This window comes from Suillus subalutaceus (assembly GCF_016647625.1).
Source record: "Suillus subalutaceus strain FC151 chromosome Unknown DFJ58scaffold_262, whole genome shotgun sequence".
In the NCBI taxonomy this organism is placed as follows: domain Eukaryota; kingdom Fungi; phylum Basidiomycota; class Agaricomycetes; order Boletales; family Suillaceae; genus Suillus; species Suillus subalutaceus.
In genome coordinates, this window is record NW_024540511.1 from 1 (window position 1) to 17,130 (window position 17,130).

Sequence of the window (17,130 nt, forward strand, 5' to 3'; positions counted from 1 at the left end):
TCATTGAAATTTGAGTGAACATATCATTAAAATATAGCGAGAGTATCACTTGAAAGAACTGAGGCTATCGCTGGAAAAGATTGATACCGTCACTGGAAAGATGTATACTGTCACTGGAAAAGATTGATACCGTCACTGGAACAGACTGAAGTCATCGCTGGAAGAAATTGAGACCATCACTGGAAAAGACTGAGGCCATCATTAGAATTGTCCAATCGTAATGCAGCATTAGGGCAGTGCTAATATGTTACAGGCAAATACAAATAGACATCTAATGCATAAACAGAAAGACACGAAGCAAAGTACAGCAGTTGCAATTGATCAGTGAGCTCGAAACGGCGAGCAGAGACAAAGGGCCGAAGATGAAGAGCCAAAGACAAAGAGCCGAAGACGAAGGACCCAACAGCAGAGACAAAGGGCCGAAGACGAAGAGCCGAAGACGGAAGACCCAAGAGCAGAGACCACTTTGAAGAACAGAGACGAAGAGCAGAGATGAAGGGCTGAAGATGAAGGACCGAAGAGCAGACGAAGACCCGGTGGGGGCAGATGGCTCATCTGCATGACTGAAACAGACAAATCATCAGTGAGACAGCACGCATAGAAAAAACTTACCCTTCGCCTTGCTGGTCGTGCACGTGAAGGTTTAGGCCGTGGTACCGGGGTAACCTGGATGCTCTCGGGCTAAGCGAGGATGTCAATCTACGATTCAATGAGTTCAAATGTCAGCCAGTGGCGATGATAAATCACTAAACCTTGAGATGTGCCGCAGAGGCTTCAGTTGCCAGTGGTTTAGGCTTGGTCTTGGCACGAGTGCTGCGAGGAATAGGCACAGCTGTTGCTTTCGGCTTGGTAGTTGATGGACCTTCTGTTGCAACCTTTGTGGTGCGTGTGTCTGATGAGGATATTGGCCTCGACTTGGTGGCAGGTGGTGGGTCTGGACAGGTTGGAGTGGGCAGCGGCAGGTCTAGATGGCGAGAAGGAGCCTGGGTCATCCTTGACTTCGGAGCTGGCTTTGTGCGAGGTGCTGGAGCTGGCTTTGCACGAGCAGGAATAGACACCTGCAAGTCACGGTAGCTTTGAGTATTAGTAAGGTAATTGAAAGGTCTTGAATACTCACATGTGCGAACTTGAGTTTTTTTTGAGGTCGTGAGTTGTGCTCCTCGTCAGTCCCTGAATCATCTGAATCATGTATGCTGCTGGTGTCGTTTTCGTTGTAAAGTTGAGGTTGAAGTATTGTCACCATCATTAAGCATGTCATCAAGTTCCCCGTCACTGAGATCTGAGTCATCTGTCTGTGTGCATACACTCAATTAGCTTGCGGCTTTCAATCAAATAACTTGCATACCTCTGAGTCGTCCTCACTTGCATGCTTCTTTGTGTATTGGACATGATTGCGAAGATAACTAGCCACAAAGTCATTGAATGGCCAATTATCACTGGAACTTTGCCAGAAACTGGTGTTTGCGCTGTGCCTGAGCATGGTTAGAGTAGCATATACACACAGAAAAGGACACAATACTTACATATGATAAAAGGAGTGTGACAGTGAGTTTGTCCTGCTCTTTGAGAGTTTTTCTCCGTGTCGAGGTATCGATTCGTATATCGCCGTGCGATCATCTAATTAAAGTATGAATCATCTCAAAGTGCTCAGGTCCACACAACTCACTCTAAACGCATTATATTTCCAGTTGTCACCGGCCAATCCCATTGCTTGTTGAAGATTATACCCTCCTTTTAGCTCTGATCTCCCTGCCTGACCCTTGGGCTTGTCAATTAGCTTCTTCGCATGCCCAGTGGGGCCGAGCCTTCCACAATTATCGTAGCTTCTCAATAGCAACAATATCGCCGTCCTCAAAGATGATGTATGCATGGAGATCAAAATGATTTCGAGTGGATGCGTCAAGTGCACACACTCCATCAGCAAGAATAGCACATTCATCATCCAAAGGGATGAGGAAAGACTCAATGTCTTTCGGTTGATGAGGACCCGGAATAACTCTCACACAGATGAGGTTCTCCAGACGAGTTCAGATCTGTGGAGGCAGGTTGAAATTTTGCAGAAGGATGGGAGTAGCAGATGGTCCCCCACGGCGTCTCTTGAAGACGAGATAGCCATCAGCAGATAGGGCGAGCGCTATGTCATGTCACTTGTGAAAGTATTTGTGCCTTCGCTCAACACCGTCTATGATAACACAATGGGAGCAAAGTTGGCGATACCACTCGCCATCGAACACATCCCTGATAATCCTTTCACTCGGCACAAAGTTGTGGCGATAAGTCATTTGTTCGATTATTGCAGGATTATGGAAAAGAGCCTGAAGTCGAGGGATAAGAGGAATGTACATGAATGTGCGTCAAGGGCGTCCGTGTTTGGTATATCGGGCTTCATTGCAAAAAGGACATCTTTCGTCATGAACATATTGTCCCGTGTAAGCGATGCAAGATTTTATGCAGCAGTGTATATTCCGGGGTTCAATTTCAGACAGCAGCGCTAAGCGGTGAACTACGACCCATTCAGAATCCAACATCATTTTGTGTTGGAAAGCATAACACATTCTATCATAGGCATGGTGAGGTATGTTCGCGAGCATCTTCAGCTGAAAAGCTCGGATATTGTCTCGGTCCTCTTCTGTAACAATGTCATTACCTGTGTTAAAATGTTGAGCATGGGGTCGATTGAACAGGAAAACACTCACGGATGTCATAGAAATCACCAGTCAACATTTGGTCCTGCCCAAGCATCGAGCTGCTCTGCAATATCCTGGAGCGAAAAGTGCAGATACTCATCATCATCTGCTTCGTCAAAAATGAAGTTGTTGGGGATATCGATTGGCGTTTCAGATTCGTAGGAGAGATCGGATGCCTCGTCACAGTCGATAGTATCACTACAGGCACCCTGACTATTGCCATCATCGACGCTCATGCCATCATCTGATGACTCAGTGCAGAAGGACCCAGGTCTGCCAGTCGAACTATCGCGATCCACGATTAGTATAATCAGAATAGTACTCTCTGTTGATATTACAGCAGGGCAAACTCACTCGTCATTGGAGCTACCACTCTCTTGCTCCATATATCTGTCTTCATCATCTCGCCTGGTCTGAATCCGAGTCCTCCATACATTTGAGCTCGTCATTGATAAATTTGCGGTAGTGCTTATTGCGCACAGACTTTGATAGCCATTTGCCACACGATGGTTTGCACCTGCAGGTTCCATAGTCATCAGTAGGTAAAGAATTTCTCAGTCGTGACATGGCTGGTCAACGTTGAAGGCGCGATGTCGATGGTGGTGAACGAATCAGAACGATGATCGATGTATATAGTCTTTAAATTATTATGGTCAATGCGCTGGGTAGAGATACGCCATCAAGTACGATAACGTTGAGCTCAGTCAGCAACTGTGCACGTGATGGTGATGCGGTGATGGCTTGCCTGGTCCAGATCTTTCAGCTTGGATTCAGTGTGTTCGTCATTTATTTTTTTTGTGCTCAATGATTCAGTCACTGGTTTAAAGTGATCAATGCTAAAGTCAATAAGATTTTCAAACATCATATTCTCACTTAAAAAGACCTGAGTGCCATTTCAGTGATAGACCTACCGAAAACTTAACGTGATCAGTGACGAACGCATGTAAATCAATTGATTTTACTACCCACAGTGGCAGGCTTGTCATGAGGTTTGTGCTTTAAGTTTAGAGACATTTTCATGTAGTATGGTACCATTTCAATTGCTCACTGGCTTCTATACATAGTCAAAAGAGACAATACCACTGAAGCACGACAATAAATTTATGCACTATGTTGTTGTACACATGTCCCACCCTATCAAATCAATACTCATAATGCATATTGGGTATACAAACATTATGCATTATGCATTATGCATTATGCGTCCAATTACTTGGGAACAACGTCAGGATCCACAAAAGTCGATGCATTATGATCATTTCAACTGTACATCCAACATTAGCTTCTCGGCACCTGTCAATTTACGACAGAGGGTCCTGGTTGCCCGGAGGGCCGTGGCCCGTGGGGAATCAATAATAGACTAACGGCTCTACTTGCCAATCCGGCGACCTCATTTGGACTCCAGAGGTTTGTCAGCACGATTACACATGCTGCAACCCGGCTGCTCTGCCGTCTTCCACTACTCCGAGGAGTCCAGACGCTGTGAATCACAATTGAGCAATTATCATGCGAGAGTTGTAATCATTTGGCTGATATACGCTCAGAAATATGTCTCTTGGATCAAGCACTCAAGCAGCAGGCTTTGTTATCAATGTCATTTTGTGCAGCTTCAATACAACTGATCCGGTACCACCGTGACCAGGAATGGGATCATCGCAAATGTTGTAGGGTTGTGAAGATGCTGCGTGCAAATTGCCACGATAAGTATGGCCATGGGATGGATAATGAGCTCAGAAGCTCCGGCTAACGCCGACAGTCCACTGCAATGATATTTGTCCGTGTTAACTTCGGAAGCTTCAGCCTTCTTGAGATTCCCAATGTATGACATACGTTTACAACAACCAACGCAGAATCGACTGAAGGAGGAGAGCACAGCGTTACCTCTATATATAATATTACCGACCATCCGAGTCTCCCGGCTGCGATTTTCGATACCAGATCGAGTTTTTTCAGTCACTGTCGACGACACGCTTTCAATAGTATCATAGTTAAATTTGGAACTTGTGCGTGGAACTCTGACCATCTATTGTAGTGCCCTCGTCCGAGTTGAGACCGATGCGCTGGTGAGCACTCGATATTAAACATCTACGAGCGAGCTGAGATATACTTTTTTGGGAGCTTCGGCAGTGCTGTACAGGTGTGGCATCCGAGACCTTGGTCCTGCCTCTCTTCAACTCTCTTTCTGGGTCGCAAGCCACCGTTCTTCAATCGTCGTACCTCACCGGCCACGGTTTGATGGAGTGTCAGGTGACTTAAGTGACCGCGAGGCTCCACCAAAGCCTGACGCTTATCTTCATGTAATGACAATGTGTATTTATAATGCAAGGCCGGTCGGAGTCTTCTTCAGCAAGCCACCATCTGACCCAGTATTTGTTGTGTCCCCGCCTCGTTCCGTATGACCTCCCAACGGTCAGAAGAATCTGTGAAGGAAAAGGTCGAGGAGGCCAACGCAGCCAACCTTCAACCTTTAAACCTTCAGCTTGATGCTGGTGATGAGTATACCAATTTTCGTCAAAAATGGTGGCAGCTGTGGTAAGTGAAGCTATTTTGCGAAGTAACGAACTCCTTCCGATGATCGAGCCGCGAGTAGGTTACCTAAGGACCCACCACCTCCAGCTCCTCCGTCTCTGGAGGATGCAGCGGTGCGCGAACTCCCTATGCTAAGTTTCTAAAGGACCCTCCTAATAACATGGTGTTCTATAGCTGACGCCTTTGGCCAATGCTTCCATTTTCTCTCAGCTCACCTACTCCTGGATCACCGATATAATGGTCAGTAATTGAACTTTGATCCCAACGTATACTGTTATAACGCATATATCCAGGTTCTCGGATATCAGCGCACATTACAGGCATCTGATCTATACAAAATGGACCCATCCCGAGAGTCGGCCGTCCTTGCCGCTAAACTCGAAGCTGCATGGCAGCGACGTGTTGAGGCGGCAGCCGACTGGAATGCACGACTTGAGAGTGGAGAAATCAGCCCATCTCTCTTCAAGCGTGCTGGCTGGGCCATGCGTGCAATTTCAAGGAATGGTCAGAAACAAGGCGCAACTTGGTCTGAGCGATGTGCAGAGTTTCAGAACCATTGGCGAGAATCCGAAGGGCGGAAAGAGGCCAGCCTTGCTTGGGCTTTGAATGATGTCTTTCGTGGTATGTTCTGGATTGGAGGTGTATTCAAGGCATGGGTTTTCCTCGTAAATTGTCACTGTCATAATGATTATACAACACCACTCAGGTCTTTGGTGACACGTCACAGCTCATGGGTCCCATCGTCCTTCGGGTGAATAATATCTTGTGTTTGGTTGTGGTAACCTCTGATATTTCTTCTCCCCTGCAGCAAATCATTGTCTTTGCGCAGGAGCGTTCCGCTGCGACCATTGCAGGAACACCTGTCCCTGATATCGGTCGTGGTATTGCCATGGCTTTTGGGCTCTTTGTACTCACTGTGACAGCCAGCGTATGCACCCACCAGGTTTGTAAAACTTTATGAGTTGTATTTAACTTGGCTAATATTTACAAGTTCTTTTGGCGTTCAATGGCGACTGGCGTACTGGCTAGAGCCGCACTGATAACATGCATTTACGAGCGTGGAGTTAACCTCACGGGCAAAGCGCGTGTTAAACTCAACAACGCCACGCTTGTTAACCATATTTCTACTGACGTGAGCAGGATTGACGCGTGTGCGCAGTGGTTTGTGAGTTGCAAACTTAAGTATTACGTTCATGCTGTTGACCGACTTGTAACCTGTTCCTCGTTACTAGCATGCATGTTAGTGTATAAAATCTCTGACATTCAAATTTAGAGATGACTTACTGTCCTCAAGCCTGGACCGCGCCTATTCAGGTCACAGTTTGTTTAATCATTCTTTTAACCGAGGTATGTTGTACGCTATGAGGAGTTCGGTTTGTTCTAACCGCACTTGAAAACTAGCTCGGGCCGTCTGCACTCGCTGGTTTCTCGTTATTTGTCCTTATGATTCCAATGCAACAGCGGCTAATGGCACTGCAGCACCGTGTTCGCTTAGCGTCGATGAAGTGGACTGATCAACGAGCCAAAGTTCTGCTAGAGGTACTCGGTACGTAACCTTGGGGCAGCTAGGACGTACAATGATGCTGAAGAGGTGCACAGGGGCCGTACGGGTTGTCAAGTACTTCTCATACGAGGTTCCTTTCCTTGAAAGTAAGCATGATATCAAAGAATATCAACAGCATACCCACGAACATCGCTTAGGAATCTTTGACCTTCGAAAGAGGGAATTGCGTGGTATCCGATTGATTCTTCATCTAACTTCGGCAAAGTAAGTCCAGATGTGTATAGCATGGCGACGCCTACTGATTCAATCTACACAGCTTGGCGTTCGCGATGTCGTTGCCAGTCCTCGCTGCCACACTAGCTTTCGTCACGTACACCCTTACAACGCACAACTTCGATGTTGCCATCATATTCAGTTCGCTAAGTCTGTTCCAGGTGAAGTCGTTTCCCGCAGCATCCATAGACACCCACCTAACCGATAGATAAATAGCTTCTCCGCCAACCAATGATGTTCATGCCTCGCGCTCTTTCGGCTATCCCCGATGCATCCAGCGCCATTAATCGGCTCGCGCACGTCTTCCGCGCTGAGCTTATTTCCGGAGATACACTCGTGATTGACAAGGACCAAGAACTTGCGCTTCTGGCCAAGGACGCGACATTTGAGTGGGAGTCGTATGGGAAGGACTCTGGCCAGGCTTTCAGCTCGAAGGATGCACGCGGCGGCGGTCCACCGAGAGGCAAGGACAGGAGCGTAAAGGAAGACACAGCGAAGGAAAAGTCCGCTCCTGGAAAGGACGCACCTGTTTTTCAGGTAAAGAATGTGACCATGACCGTTCCACGAGGTCAGCTCGTCGCTGTAGTTGGGCCTGTCGGAAGCGGCAAGGTAATGTTGTCGAGTGAAATTCTTGAAGCGACTACTGACCCATGAACAGTCCAGTTTATTGCAAGGATTGATTGGTGAGATGAGGAAGGTCTCCGGGCATGTTGCATTTGGCGGTCGCGTTGGTTATTGTCCGCAGACCGCGTGGATCCAGAATGCTACGTTGGTCAGTGGCATGGTGTCGCCATCACAAGGGAAAATACATCTAACATTTTACCCTAGCGTGATAATATCACTTTTGGCCAACCATTCGAGGAAGATAGATATTGGCGCGTTATTGAGACCGCTTGTCTACTTCCAGATCTCCAACTGCTCCCAGATGGGGACCTGACTGAGGTACGTGGATGAATTCAACTTGATAACACTCCTTATGCTCTATTTCAGATCGGAGAAAAGGGAATCAATCTCAGCGGTGGCCAAAAGCAGAGAGTGAGTTCGTGGCTCGTCTCCGTTGAGAACACTTTTTATCTTCCACCCAGGTCAACATTGCTCGCGCCCTGTACCTTAACCCTGAAATTGTTATATTTGATGACCCGCTTTCGGCAGGTGAGCTATGTGATTTATATTGCGTCTATTATACTGAAGAATGCCTTCAGTGGATGCTCACGTCGGAAAGTCCTTATTCCAAGATGCCATCGTTGGTGCCCTGCGAAATCGTGGCATTACTGTCATTCTGGTCACACATGCAATCCATTTCCTTTCTCAGGTAGATTACATCTACACCCTGAACAACGGTGTCATCACAGAGAGCGGAACTTACGAGGAACTGGTCTCTCGCGGTGGTGATTTTGCGCGTTTGGACCTAGAGTTTGGTGGTCATGCGTCGGAAGGGAAAGAGGAAGACCAGGCAGAGGAAGTCACTCCGCAGACAGGCATTTCCATTGACGCTGTAAAGTTGAAGTCAGAAAGAGCCAGAGAAAAGGCTGCTGGCAGTGGCAAACTCGAAGGTCGCTTGATCGTCAAAGAGAAGCGGTCGACGGGCTCTATATCCCGCGGAGGTGCGATCAAGTTTATCTGAAGTGTTTCCCTGGATTGAAACAGTTTCAAAGTGTACTGGACCTACTTGGTAGAGGGACGCGGTTCAATAACAGGTCCCCTGCTTATTCTCATCATGCTTGGGATGCAGGGAAGCCTGATCTTGAACTCGTACACGCTAGTTTGGTGGGAGGCGAAGTCAGTGTCTTTTTATTGACTTCTTGATTCCTTTTCTAAAATACTGGCGCAGCAAATTCGACAGACCGAACTCGTTCTATCAGACGCTGTACGGCTGCCTAGGGGTTGGTCAAGCGATCTTCACATTATGTCTGTAAGTCGGTTCTTATCGCAGATGGCGGCACATTCACTTAATACAACTTGCTGCAGTGGTGCTGGAATCGACTTCATTTCCTATTTTGTTTCTCAAAGCGTGCACCACAAGTCTGTACGCAACGTCTTTCACGCATCCATGTCCTTTTTCGATACCACAGTGAGTGATTGTACATGGAAGCGCCAAAACCAATGCTCACTGTGTTCCTGTAGCCTATGGGCCGGATCCTGAGCATTTTTGGCAAGGATATCGATAGTCAGTATCTCACTGATTTGTGCTATGCTTGCTAAAACCTTTCACTCAGATATTGACAATCAACTACCACGTGAGTCGTCTGTCATATCATTGTGAGATGTCACTTATCCATAGTAAAGAATCAATGAGATTGCGTACGTTAACCGCACGCTTCGTCTACGGAAACTGACTGGAGATCCAGTTGCCCTTACGCTGTCCAGCGTGACTGGCTCTATCATTATCGTTTCTATCCTTGAATCGTACTTTGGTTAGTATATAGATATCATCTGTGAGGATATGGTTCATGCTTGTCTAGTTATTGCTGTGTTCTTCATCGCTATCGGTTACGGCTACTTTGCTGCCTTTTATCGAGCTAGTGCTCGTGAAGTCAAGCGCCTGGGTTTGTTGTTGTATTTCTGACCGAGAAAGCCTCCGTTGAAATTGGTCATCAGACTCTATGCTTCGCTCTCTTCTTTATGCTCACTTTTCAGAGACCCTGACAGGACTTCCGACAATCCGAAGCTACGGAGAAATGAAGCGGTTTATTGCCGCCAATAGATACTACGTTGATCTGGAGGATAGAGCTCTAATCCTCGTAGTTACGAACCAGAGGTAAGTAACCTTATATATATCTTGACCGTCGTTGGCTCATCACCTTCCCTCAGATGGCTTTCGGTAAGGTTGGACTTCATGGGAGGCATACTAGTCTTCCTTGTATGTGTCTATTTAATGACAGATACCTCATACTCACCTATGGTCTCCATAGGTTGCTCTTCTCGCGGTAATCGACGTCTCCGGAATAAACGCCGCACAGATAGGGTTGGTATTGACGTATACCAGTGGGTCTTCCAATACCGTCACCAACGTACATGCCATTAACCTTTTGTATCACAGCCTCGCTATCACAAATGTGTAGTCTGGTAACCAGACAAACAGCAGACGTTGAGGCAAGGCTTTCCTTTTTATCTCACATTACAGGTTATTGAATCGTCGTTTGCCTCAGAATTACATGAATTCAGTGGAGCGATGTGAGCCGCCAATTTCATGATATGTCAACTCTTGCTTATGTCTTGCAGTGGTACAGTACGTCGAAGGTGATACGATACCTCAAGAGGCTCCGCACGAGATTCAAGAACGAAAGCCCCTGGCGCAATGGCCTGAACATGGTGCCGTCGAATTTAACGACGTTAAAATGGCATATAGACCGGGCCTTCCCAATGTATTGAGGGGCATCTCGATCAAGATTGGGGGAGGCGAAAAGATAGGTGTTGTTGGAAGGTCAGCTGCCAGTGGTTTGTTGGATCTACACGTGTGTGCTAATGCAGTGTCTTCTCAGGACTGGTGCTGGCAAATCTTCGTTAATGCTCGCATTGTTCCGAATTGTTGAGTTATCTGGTGGTTCGATCACTATTGATGGGTGAGTGAGTCATCGCTCGTGACGAGTATTGGTTTTCACCCCTTCTAGTATCGATATATCTACAATTGGTCTTAAAGATATCCGCTCCAAGATTTCTATTATCCCACAAGATGTCTGTAGTGTTTCTCTGTACAACCTAACACAGGACTGACGTACGAACTCAATAGCCTCTGCTATTCAGCGGTTAGTGTCGCAGGTCTACGTGCTCTTGTGTGAAGCGCTAAATGATTACCAGGTACCATACGCTCCAACCTAGATCCATTCTCCCAACACGGTGACGCGGAGCTATGGGATGCGCTGCATCGATCTTGTCTGCTTGATTCTAGCACCACCTCGAAACGGTCATCTTCCAGTAATGGTGAGCAGGCTTCCACCAGCCGCTACAACCTTGACAGCACCATTGAGAGCGAGGGAGCGAACCTCAGTGTTGGGGAGAGATCTCTGCTCAGTCTAGCTCGTGCGCTGGTGAAAAACTGCAAAGTCGTTGTGCTTGATGAGGCCACGTTAGTCATCTGCTCTTCTCCTGGATACTTGATGTTGAATTTTTCAGAGCCTCTGTCGATCTCGATACTGATAGCAAAATTCAGCAAACTATCCAGACGGAATTCCAGGATCGCACGCTACTTTGTATTGCCCGTGCGTTTCATCTTCTGTGCTCTCAGTGCAATGTTGTAATGTGATGATGCTTCAGACCGACTTCGTACCATCATTTCATATGACCGGATTCTGGTCCTCGACGCTGGCCTTGTTGCCGTAGGTTGATTTGAACGCCTTTCAGCGGTTCCATGCTCACGCTCTATCGAAGGAATTTGATACTCCATCCAATCTTTTTAAAATAGAGAGCGGAATTTTCCGCGGAATGTGCGAGAGGAGCAATATCTCGTTGAAAGATATAGAGACAAGTAGACAGGCTTAAATGGCCAAGTTTGAGGTTAATTTCTTTCATGTTGGCGAGGCCTGCACCTCCTATGTGGTACTTATTTCTTGTAGCGGTATTCAAGATGATGTCGTTCTTTAGCGGCTCATGCTGAAGAGAATGCACATGTTTTTCTATTCAGACTGGAAATAGAAGCACGAACACAGAATATGCATCAGCCCAGCAGTTCCTGAGTCGCAACACGGATCAGTCGCGCCGGGATAGTGCGGTACATAGCTCTGCAAATTGATGCAACGCCGATCCATCACTGGCAACTGCATGATGGATTTAGTGTAGAGCATCTTTGGTGCATCTTGCATCGGGTCCATGCCATGTTTGCAGCACCGCCAGTGATCACTCCATGTATTTAGCCTATAACATTATAGTTCCATGACGAGGTGTGGATGACGCGACACTGGTAGATACTAGGAGGAAACAGGCGCGTTGGATTATCCGATTACTAGCCATTGGCGAGTCGGAGGCGTGGGAAAGGTCAGTGATCCGTGTTTCAAGCTAAGTACTGTCATGCCGGCAGAATGCGACCTTGTTGCAGCTGCTAGCTAGGCTTATTGAGGACTGACAGATCTACCGCTCAATGCGGGATACGTTAGGCTTGCGCCCATGACTTCACTGATAGCTATCATAGTTAACGCCGAACTTCCGAACTGATGGAAACTTGGCAATCAGATCTTCGACGAGAATTGCGTTGGAGACAAAACAGTTTGCGTATTTGTTACTGCTTTGCAAATTCACAACCAAAATCATCCCAAAGCATCAAAGGCACCTGAAGCAACTCTTAAGCTAGTTGACCGCGATACTTACTTCAGCCAATCAGTAAGGAACAAAGATCCGTGTTGCCGCAATGCCTCGCAAACCACTCTAGAAACACGCAAAAACACGCAAAACATTTCTGCCGATTTTTGCCATTCTGCCAATTGCTGTTCTGCCGTTCTTTTGGCAGAACTCATTTCTGCCCACGGCACTATTAATATAGCAGGAACGCCATCATTATGAGACCACCAAGTTCCTCACTCGCGCTCATCCCTTGAATATGACTATCGTCTCAAACGATCCCAGTTTTTGGCCGCTAATCAATCTCTCCCGGTTTGCCAGCTATTTTATAGGTTCGTGGAGAGCCAGTCCCACGATGTCGGTGATGCCTTGATCTAACCTTGTCCGCGATCTCCCAGTTGCCTCCTTTGCTGCAGTCGTATATGATTGGAGTGAGTAAGATGATATTAAGGAATTGCTGACATGTTCATGATATTTTAGCACTCACATTCGAACAGGAGGTAGGTTGGTGTCATTACCGGACGAGCCATCTCACTAACAATGATTTTATAGTTTGAACTGGTCTGGGTAAGCAGAGTACCCCATCAGAAGAACAGCGGGATAATATAATTGACTCGGGGCAGAGGCAACGCTGGTCCCTCATGTCCATTCTGTATCTTGGTGTATGTAACTGATGTTATAAGTGCAATTGAAACATTGTGTTCACTCTAGCATATTCTAGGTGCGCTATGCTGTAATGCCATACGCCATGTAGGTTTGCAAGGCTGACCATTTCCAACTGGGTTGTGCTAATCAGCCGTCTCCCACAACCAGCACCCTCGTGCTGAGTACGTCTCCTCACCACACTGTATTTGTCTCTTCTGACTTGATGACACACAGCAAATTTTTCTTCGGTCCCATTGACAGATAAAGTGAGTAGTCTGCCTTGGTGTCTGTAATTCCCGTTCAAAATTTTACCTGCGCTTCTATTTAGGGGTGAGTGAAATTCTTGATTGTCTTGTTGGTTAAAGATAACGTTTGCAACAGATGTAAGTCTTTTTGTCCTCCTACGCTTATCGCTAACTGTTTTTCTCAGGCAATACCGCGTACTTCGCACTAATCTGGACCACTTTTTCGGTGAACACTATGCTGTGTGGTGAGTTACCCAACTGCACTACTTCTGTGATGTGACCCGAACGACATGCCATCCAAGTCATCACGATCACTCGGTTACATGCTATGTACCAGCAATCCAGAAAGATGCTCATTTTTCTCATCGCGATCGTCGCGTCTCTCACGGTCACCAGTGGAGTAGTCAGTGAAATAGTGAACATTCATGTTTTGGGAGGTAAGCTTTAGTTTTAAACGGAAGACTCCAATCACATCAGGCTTATCGGGCCGATATCAGAGGAACTCATCCTATCCGGCACCTATATGTGCACATATGATACGGGAGCGACCGAACTTCCGATATTCATGACTTGGATATTCAGCATTATATGGGAGGTCCTCGCGCTGTGTCTTGCACTCTGGGTTTATGTGAAACATTTCCGTGAACGGTCACGATCATCGGCGGGAAAGATCGTCGGGGATTGTTTCACGGTGCTAATCAAAACTCACATGCTTTACTTTGTAAGGTGAGCGCATGGTTCGAATTTGGTTGTTTTGTCAGCTAAGGCTTGCCACCTGCTAGCTTTATTGTTGTGTCTTGTTTCAATGCTGGGTATCTATCACCATCACTCGCAGTACGTAGATCTGTTGCTGAGTCCGTGTGAATGTGACACTGTTAATCATTCCTATAGAACTCATTATCCACGGGCGCTGGGGTTTATTATGGTGTTCTTGAAATTATGTCGTTCACGCAGATGTTCGTGTTGGGACCGCGCCTCATCCTTAGTGTTCGAGAGTTTAACGCTAAACTCGTGGCCGGCTCCGACGTACGAACCAGCATGGCCACAATTGAATTCCAGGAGCCTGTGCATGAGTCCACCGACAGTAGTGCGTAGCACTGGTCGGGTAGTAATTTGCAGGGAGCACGATATTTTGGTTGGAGTCTTGTCGCAATACTTATTTTTTCTGTCGAAGTTGGAAAGAGAACTACGCTTGGCCAAACAATATTATGCTAATTATCCATGCTTACACCAAAGCTGAAATTATCCGGAAGGTCTCGCAACCAACCGCCCTGGTGCTGATACTTAGAGAGGTATGTAAATTCATTTTCGCTACTTGACATCGATGAACTTTACGAGTCACGATCTCATAGCACAGCGATCTTAACCCCCTTACTTCTACTACGACAGTGTGCATATCCATCCCTGCTTTGTTGGCAGTTATCACTGGAGTGACGCTGTCGTGCGGGAATGCTCCGTAATGTTTCATGAGGGATCTTTTATATACCTCGAGACGCCGGCGCCCATCCCAACTTTGCACACAAGATTCATCAGTTTGACGATCACAAGTGAATAATATGGCGGTGCTGCATGTGCAGAGTGCACTGGATGTCTGGGATCGAGGCGCTGGCAGAGACATTGCAGCACAGTGATGTGATAAGGCATATGTGCCATCAGTGCGGATATAGCAGTTGCAGACCGTCTGTCATATGCAGGTGCACGTACAATGGAGCAGCGAGAGTCTAAGAAAGAGAAAATTCATTAATCGGGATATGAATCGGGCGGCTCAACGTTGTCACGTTGACTTGGAAAGATTGGAGATGATGATGTATCGAGTTAAGTGCGCAGATGTGATCTATTGTATGAGGAGTAAAGACAATCTTTGGGAACATGTTGGAGATGAACCGATGGCCTATGAGAAGAGTTTGTTTGAAATTCTTTGAATCGCGAAAGCTTCAAGCTCGTTGGGGAAGGTCAGGACCCTGAGAAGAATGATTGAGGTCAGTGTTTGACTTTGGGAGTTTCAGATTGCCAAAAGATCGGGGGCAGAAAAGGTGCCAGACCTTCACAATGTGCCAAGATCAGTCTCGGAATGCAGGGAAGCTAGCTGCTAGACTCGGAAGAGAAACATGACCAGACCAACTTCAAAACATCATTACATGATAATTACTTTGAGAATGAATTTTTTTATTTGGCCATCTATGCTCACAGAAGCCTAAGTTAAGATCACGTGTGGCTTGTGACTATAATCATCAACTTCCTCGCAAAGTTCAAACTCACCTGGCCCTACTCACCCTATCATGTAGTACAGGCAGTCACACGTTCAGGACATCGTGCACCTTTTCTTCCATTCCAAGGCTGTATCATTGGTTCTGTTTCCGTCGTTCCGATACGCGCCTCGTAAACACAACCATCAACATCTCACGATTGCCACGCTGGCCCGAGAGTAACAATTCAATTTCCCAAACATCCTTGATTCATTTCTACTCGTGGCCTCTCGTTTCTGTTCGAGCTAAGGATAGCTACTTATATTCACCAGAAAAACGCCAACTGTCACTCAGGATGAGTAGTTGACACACGGTGCACCACCAATGCAACACATGCTTGACGGATGTACATAGTGACCTGCATCTTCCATCTGGTTTCACTACCCTTGCATATAGCATTGGTAGATTAGGCTGAGGACCTAGGCATCGACATGTTGGATAGGAGAGGTGTTTTATCTGCATGTTTCGTTTGCAACCTTTATATCGTGCATTTCTGACTTTTGCTGTGGTGATTACAGACTGCAACCGTGTTGAGGGACCTCGGACGAGCTGTTACTCTCACAGTCACTGGGTCTGCGCATGCAATATTTCTGTTGCAAAATCGTAACCAACATCCTAAAAGATCTACTTCCACATGATGTAATTAAAGGCGGGGCCCTATTTGTTCTTATTACAGAAAATATTTCGGACTTTCAATGACAATACTTATCTCCATAAGCCAATGCAGGGAAAAAAAGCCTGACAAAAACGCTGGACTCATGATACGTCCATCGAGTTCGCCACTCACTCACACCGTCCCTCGAACATGACGCTGATCTCAAATGATCCTAGTTGGTGGCCGCTAATTGTTTCGTTTCGTTATTCAAGCTATTTTGTAGGTTCGTGGAGAGCCGGTCATGCTCAAGCTTGATATAGCATTGACTCTGGTTTTGTAGTTGCCTCCGCTACTGCGGTGGTATATGATTGGGGTGAGCAAGGTAGTCTCAAAGAATTAACGATATCCTTATTGATACCTCCAGCGCTGACATTTGGACAAGAGGTGGGTTGATGTCATCTCCGGAGAAACCATCACACTAAGCATGGTTTAATACCAGATTGAACTAGTCTGGGTGAGTAATGTTCCATACTATCAAATGAGCAACGCGACGATGCAATTAATACGGGCAGAGACCACGCTGGTCCCTCATGACCTTTCTATATCTCGCGGTACGTCGCTCAATAAGTGTGGTTGGAAAATTGTGCCGACACCAAAATTTTCTAGGTGCGTTATGCTGGAATACCATATGTTGTGTGGGTTTCCAATAGTAATGAGTGGAAGTTGTACTAATAGCACATGTTTTGAGATCAGCCTGTCCACGCTGCGTATGTCTCCTCACATTCACCATGTTTGTCTTCTGACCAGCAATATACAGGAGTTCTTCCGTCGGTCTCCACAACAGATGAAGTGCGTATTCAGCACCAATTATTGTCATTCTGAATCCCATGCAATTAAATGTACTCCTATGTAGGGGTGAGTGAGATTTTCAACCAGCTTGTTGGTTCAATATAACGACTACGATAGATGTGAGTGCGTTTTTGGAGCAATTGATCGTCCGAGGCTGATCGGTGACTGAATTTTTCAGGCAATATTATCTATGCAGCAATAAATGGGTTGGCTATGATTGTCAACGCGATTCTGGGCGGTGAGCTCCTCAGCTGCGATACTTACCTCAGCGATATTGACTTGATTG

At 46.5% G+C, this 17,130-nt stretch overlaps 2 protein-coding genes across 2 annotated transcripts; one reads left to right on the forward strand and one right to left on the reverse strand.

Annotated features, from left to right (window-relative positions):
- Nucleotides 1-321: 321 nt before the first annotated feature.
- On the reverse strand, nucleotides 322-1,617 carry DFJ58DRAFT_847987 (uncharacterized protein; the record flags this gene model as incomplete). Its single annotated transcript, XM_041393552.1, has 6 exons — nucleotides 322-555; nucleotides 613-681; nucleotides 753-1,058; nucleotides 1,118-1,292; nucleotides 1,346-1,472; nucleotides 1,524-1,617. The coding sequence occupies 6 exons, from the start codon at nucleotides 1,615-1,617 to the stop codon at nucleotides 322-324; spliced, it is 1,005 nt and encodes a 334-aa protein (XP_041235813.1).
- Nucleotides 1,618-4,906: 3,289 nt separating this feature from the next.
- DFJ58DRAFT_235268 (ABC protein) lies at nucleotides 4,907-11,615 on the forward strand. The gene is made up of 40 exons (XM_041379383.1): nucleotides 4,907-5,219; nucleotides 5,278-5,329; nucleotides 5,391-5,456; nucleotides 5,510-5,866; nucleotides 5,923-5,967; nucleotides 6,025-6,159; nucleotides 6,208-6,381; nucleotides 6,449-6,455; nucleotides 6,511-6,563; nucleotides 6,618-6,762; nucleotides 6,816-6,866; nucleotides 6,918-6,984; nucleotides 7,037-7,154; nucleotides 7,210-7,602; nucleotides 7,652-7,765; nucleotides 7,822-7,935; nucleotides 7,984-8,028; nucleotides 8,079-8,145; nucleotides 8,196-8,597; nucleotides 8,649-8,772; nucleotides 8,825-8,905; nucleotides 8,962-9,064; nucleotides 9,118-9,160; nucleotides 9,210-9,230; nucleotides 9,280-9,294; nucleotides 9,342-9,407; nucleotides 9,456-9,539; nucleotides 9,592-9,751; nucleotides 9,805-9,853; nucleotides 9,906-9,978; nucleotides 10,034-10,086; nucleotides 10,143-10,167; nucleotides 10,216-10,417; nucleotides 10,476-10,556; nucleotides 10,605-10,668; nucleotides 10,724-10,739; nucleotides 10,792-11,059; nucleotides 11,107-11,192; nucleotides 11,248-11,309; nucleotides 11,362-11,615. Exons 1-40 carry the CDS (start codon nucleotides 5,083-5,085, stop codon nucleotides 11,470-11,472), a joined length of 4,329 nt encoding a protein of 1,442 aa, XP_041235814.1. The 5' UTR covers nucleotides 4,907-5,082; the 3' UTR covers nucleotides 11,473-11,615.
- Nucleotides 11,616-17,130: the final 5,515 nt, after the last annotated feature.

Bases quoted from the DNA above. Each gene is read 5' to 3' on its own strand.
- DFJ58DRAFT_235268 (XM_041379383.1), top strand. From the start codon at position 5,083: ATGACCTCCCAACGGTCAGAAGAATCTGTGAAGGAAAAGGTCGAGGAG. The intron at 5,330-5,390 runs GTGCGCGAACTC...GGTGTTCTATAG, and splicing joins CGTCTCTGGAGGATGCAGCG to CTGACGCCTTTGGCCAATGC. The intron at 9,161-9,209 runs GTCAGTATCTCA...CCTTTCACTCAG, and splicing joins TTTTGGCAAGGATATCGATA to ATATTGACAATCAACTACCA.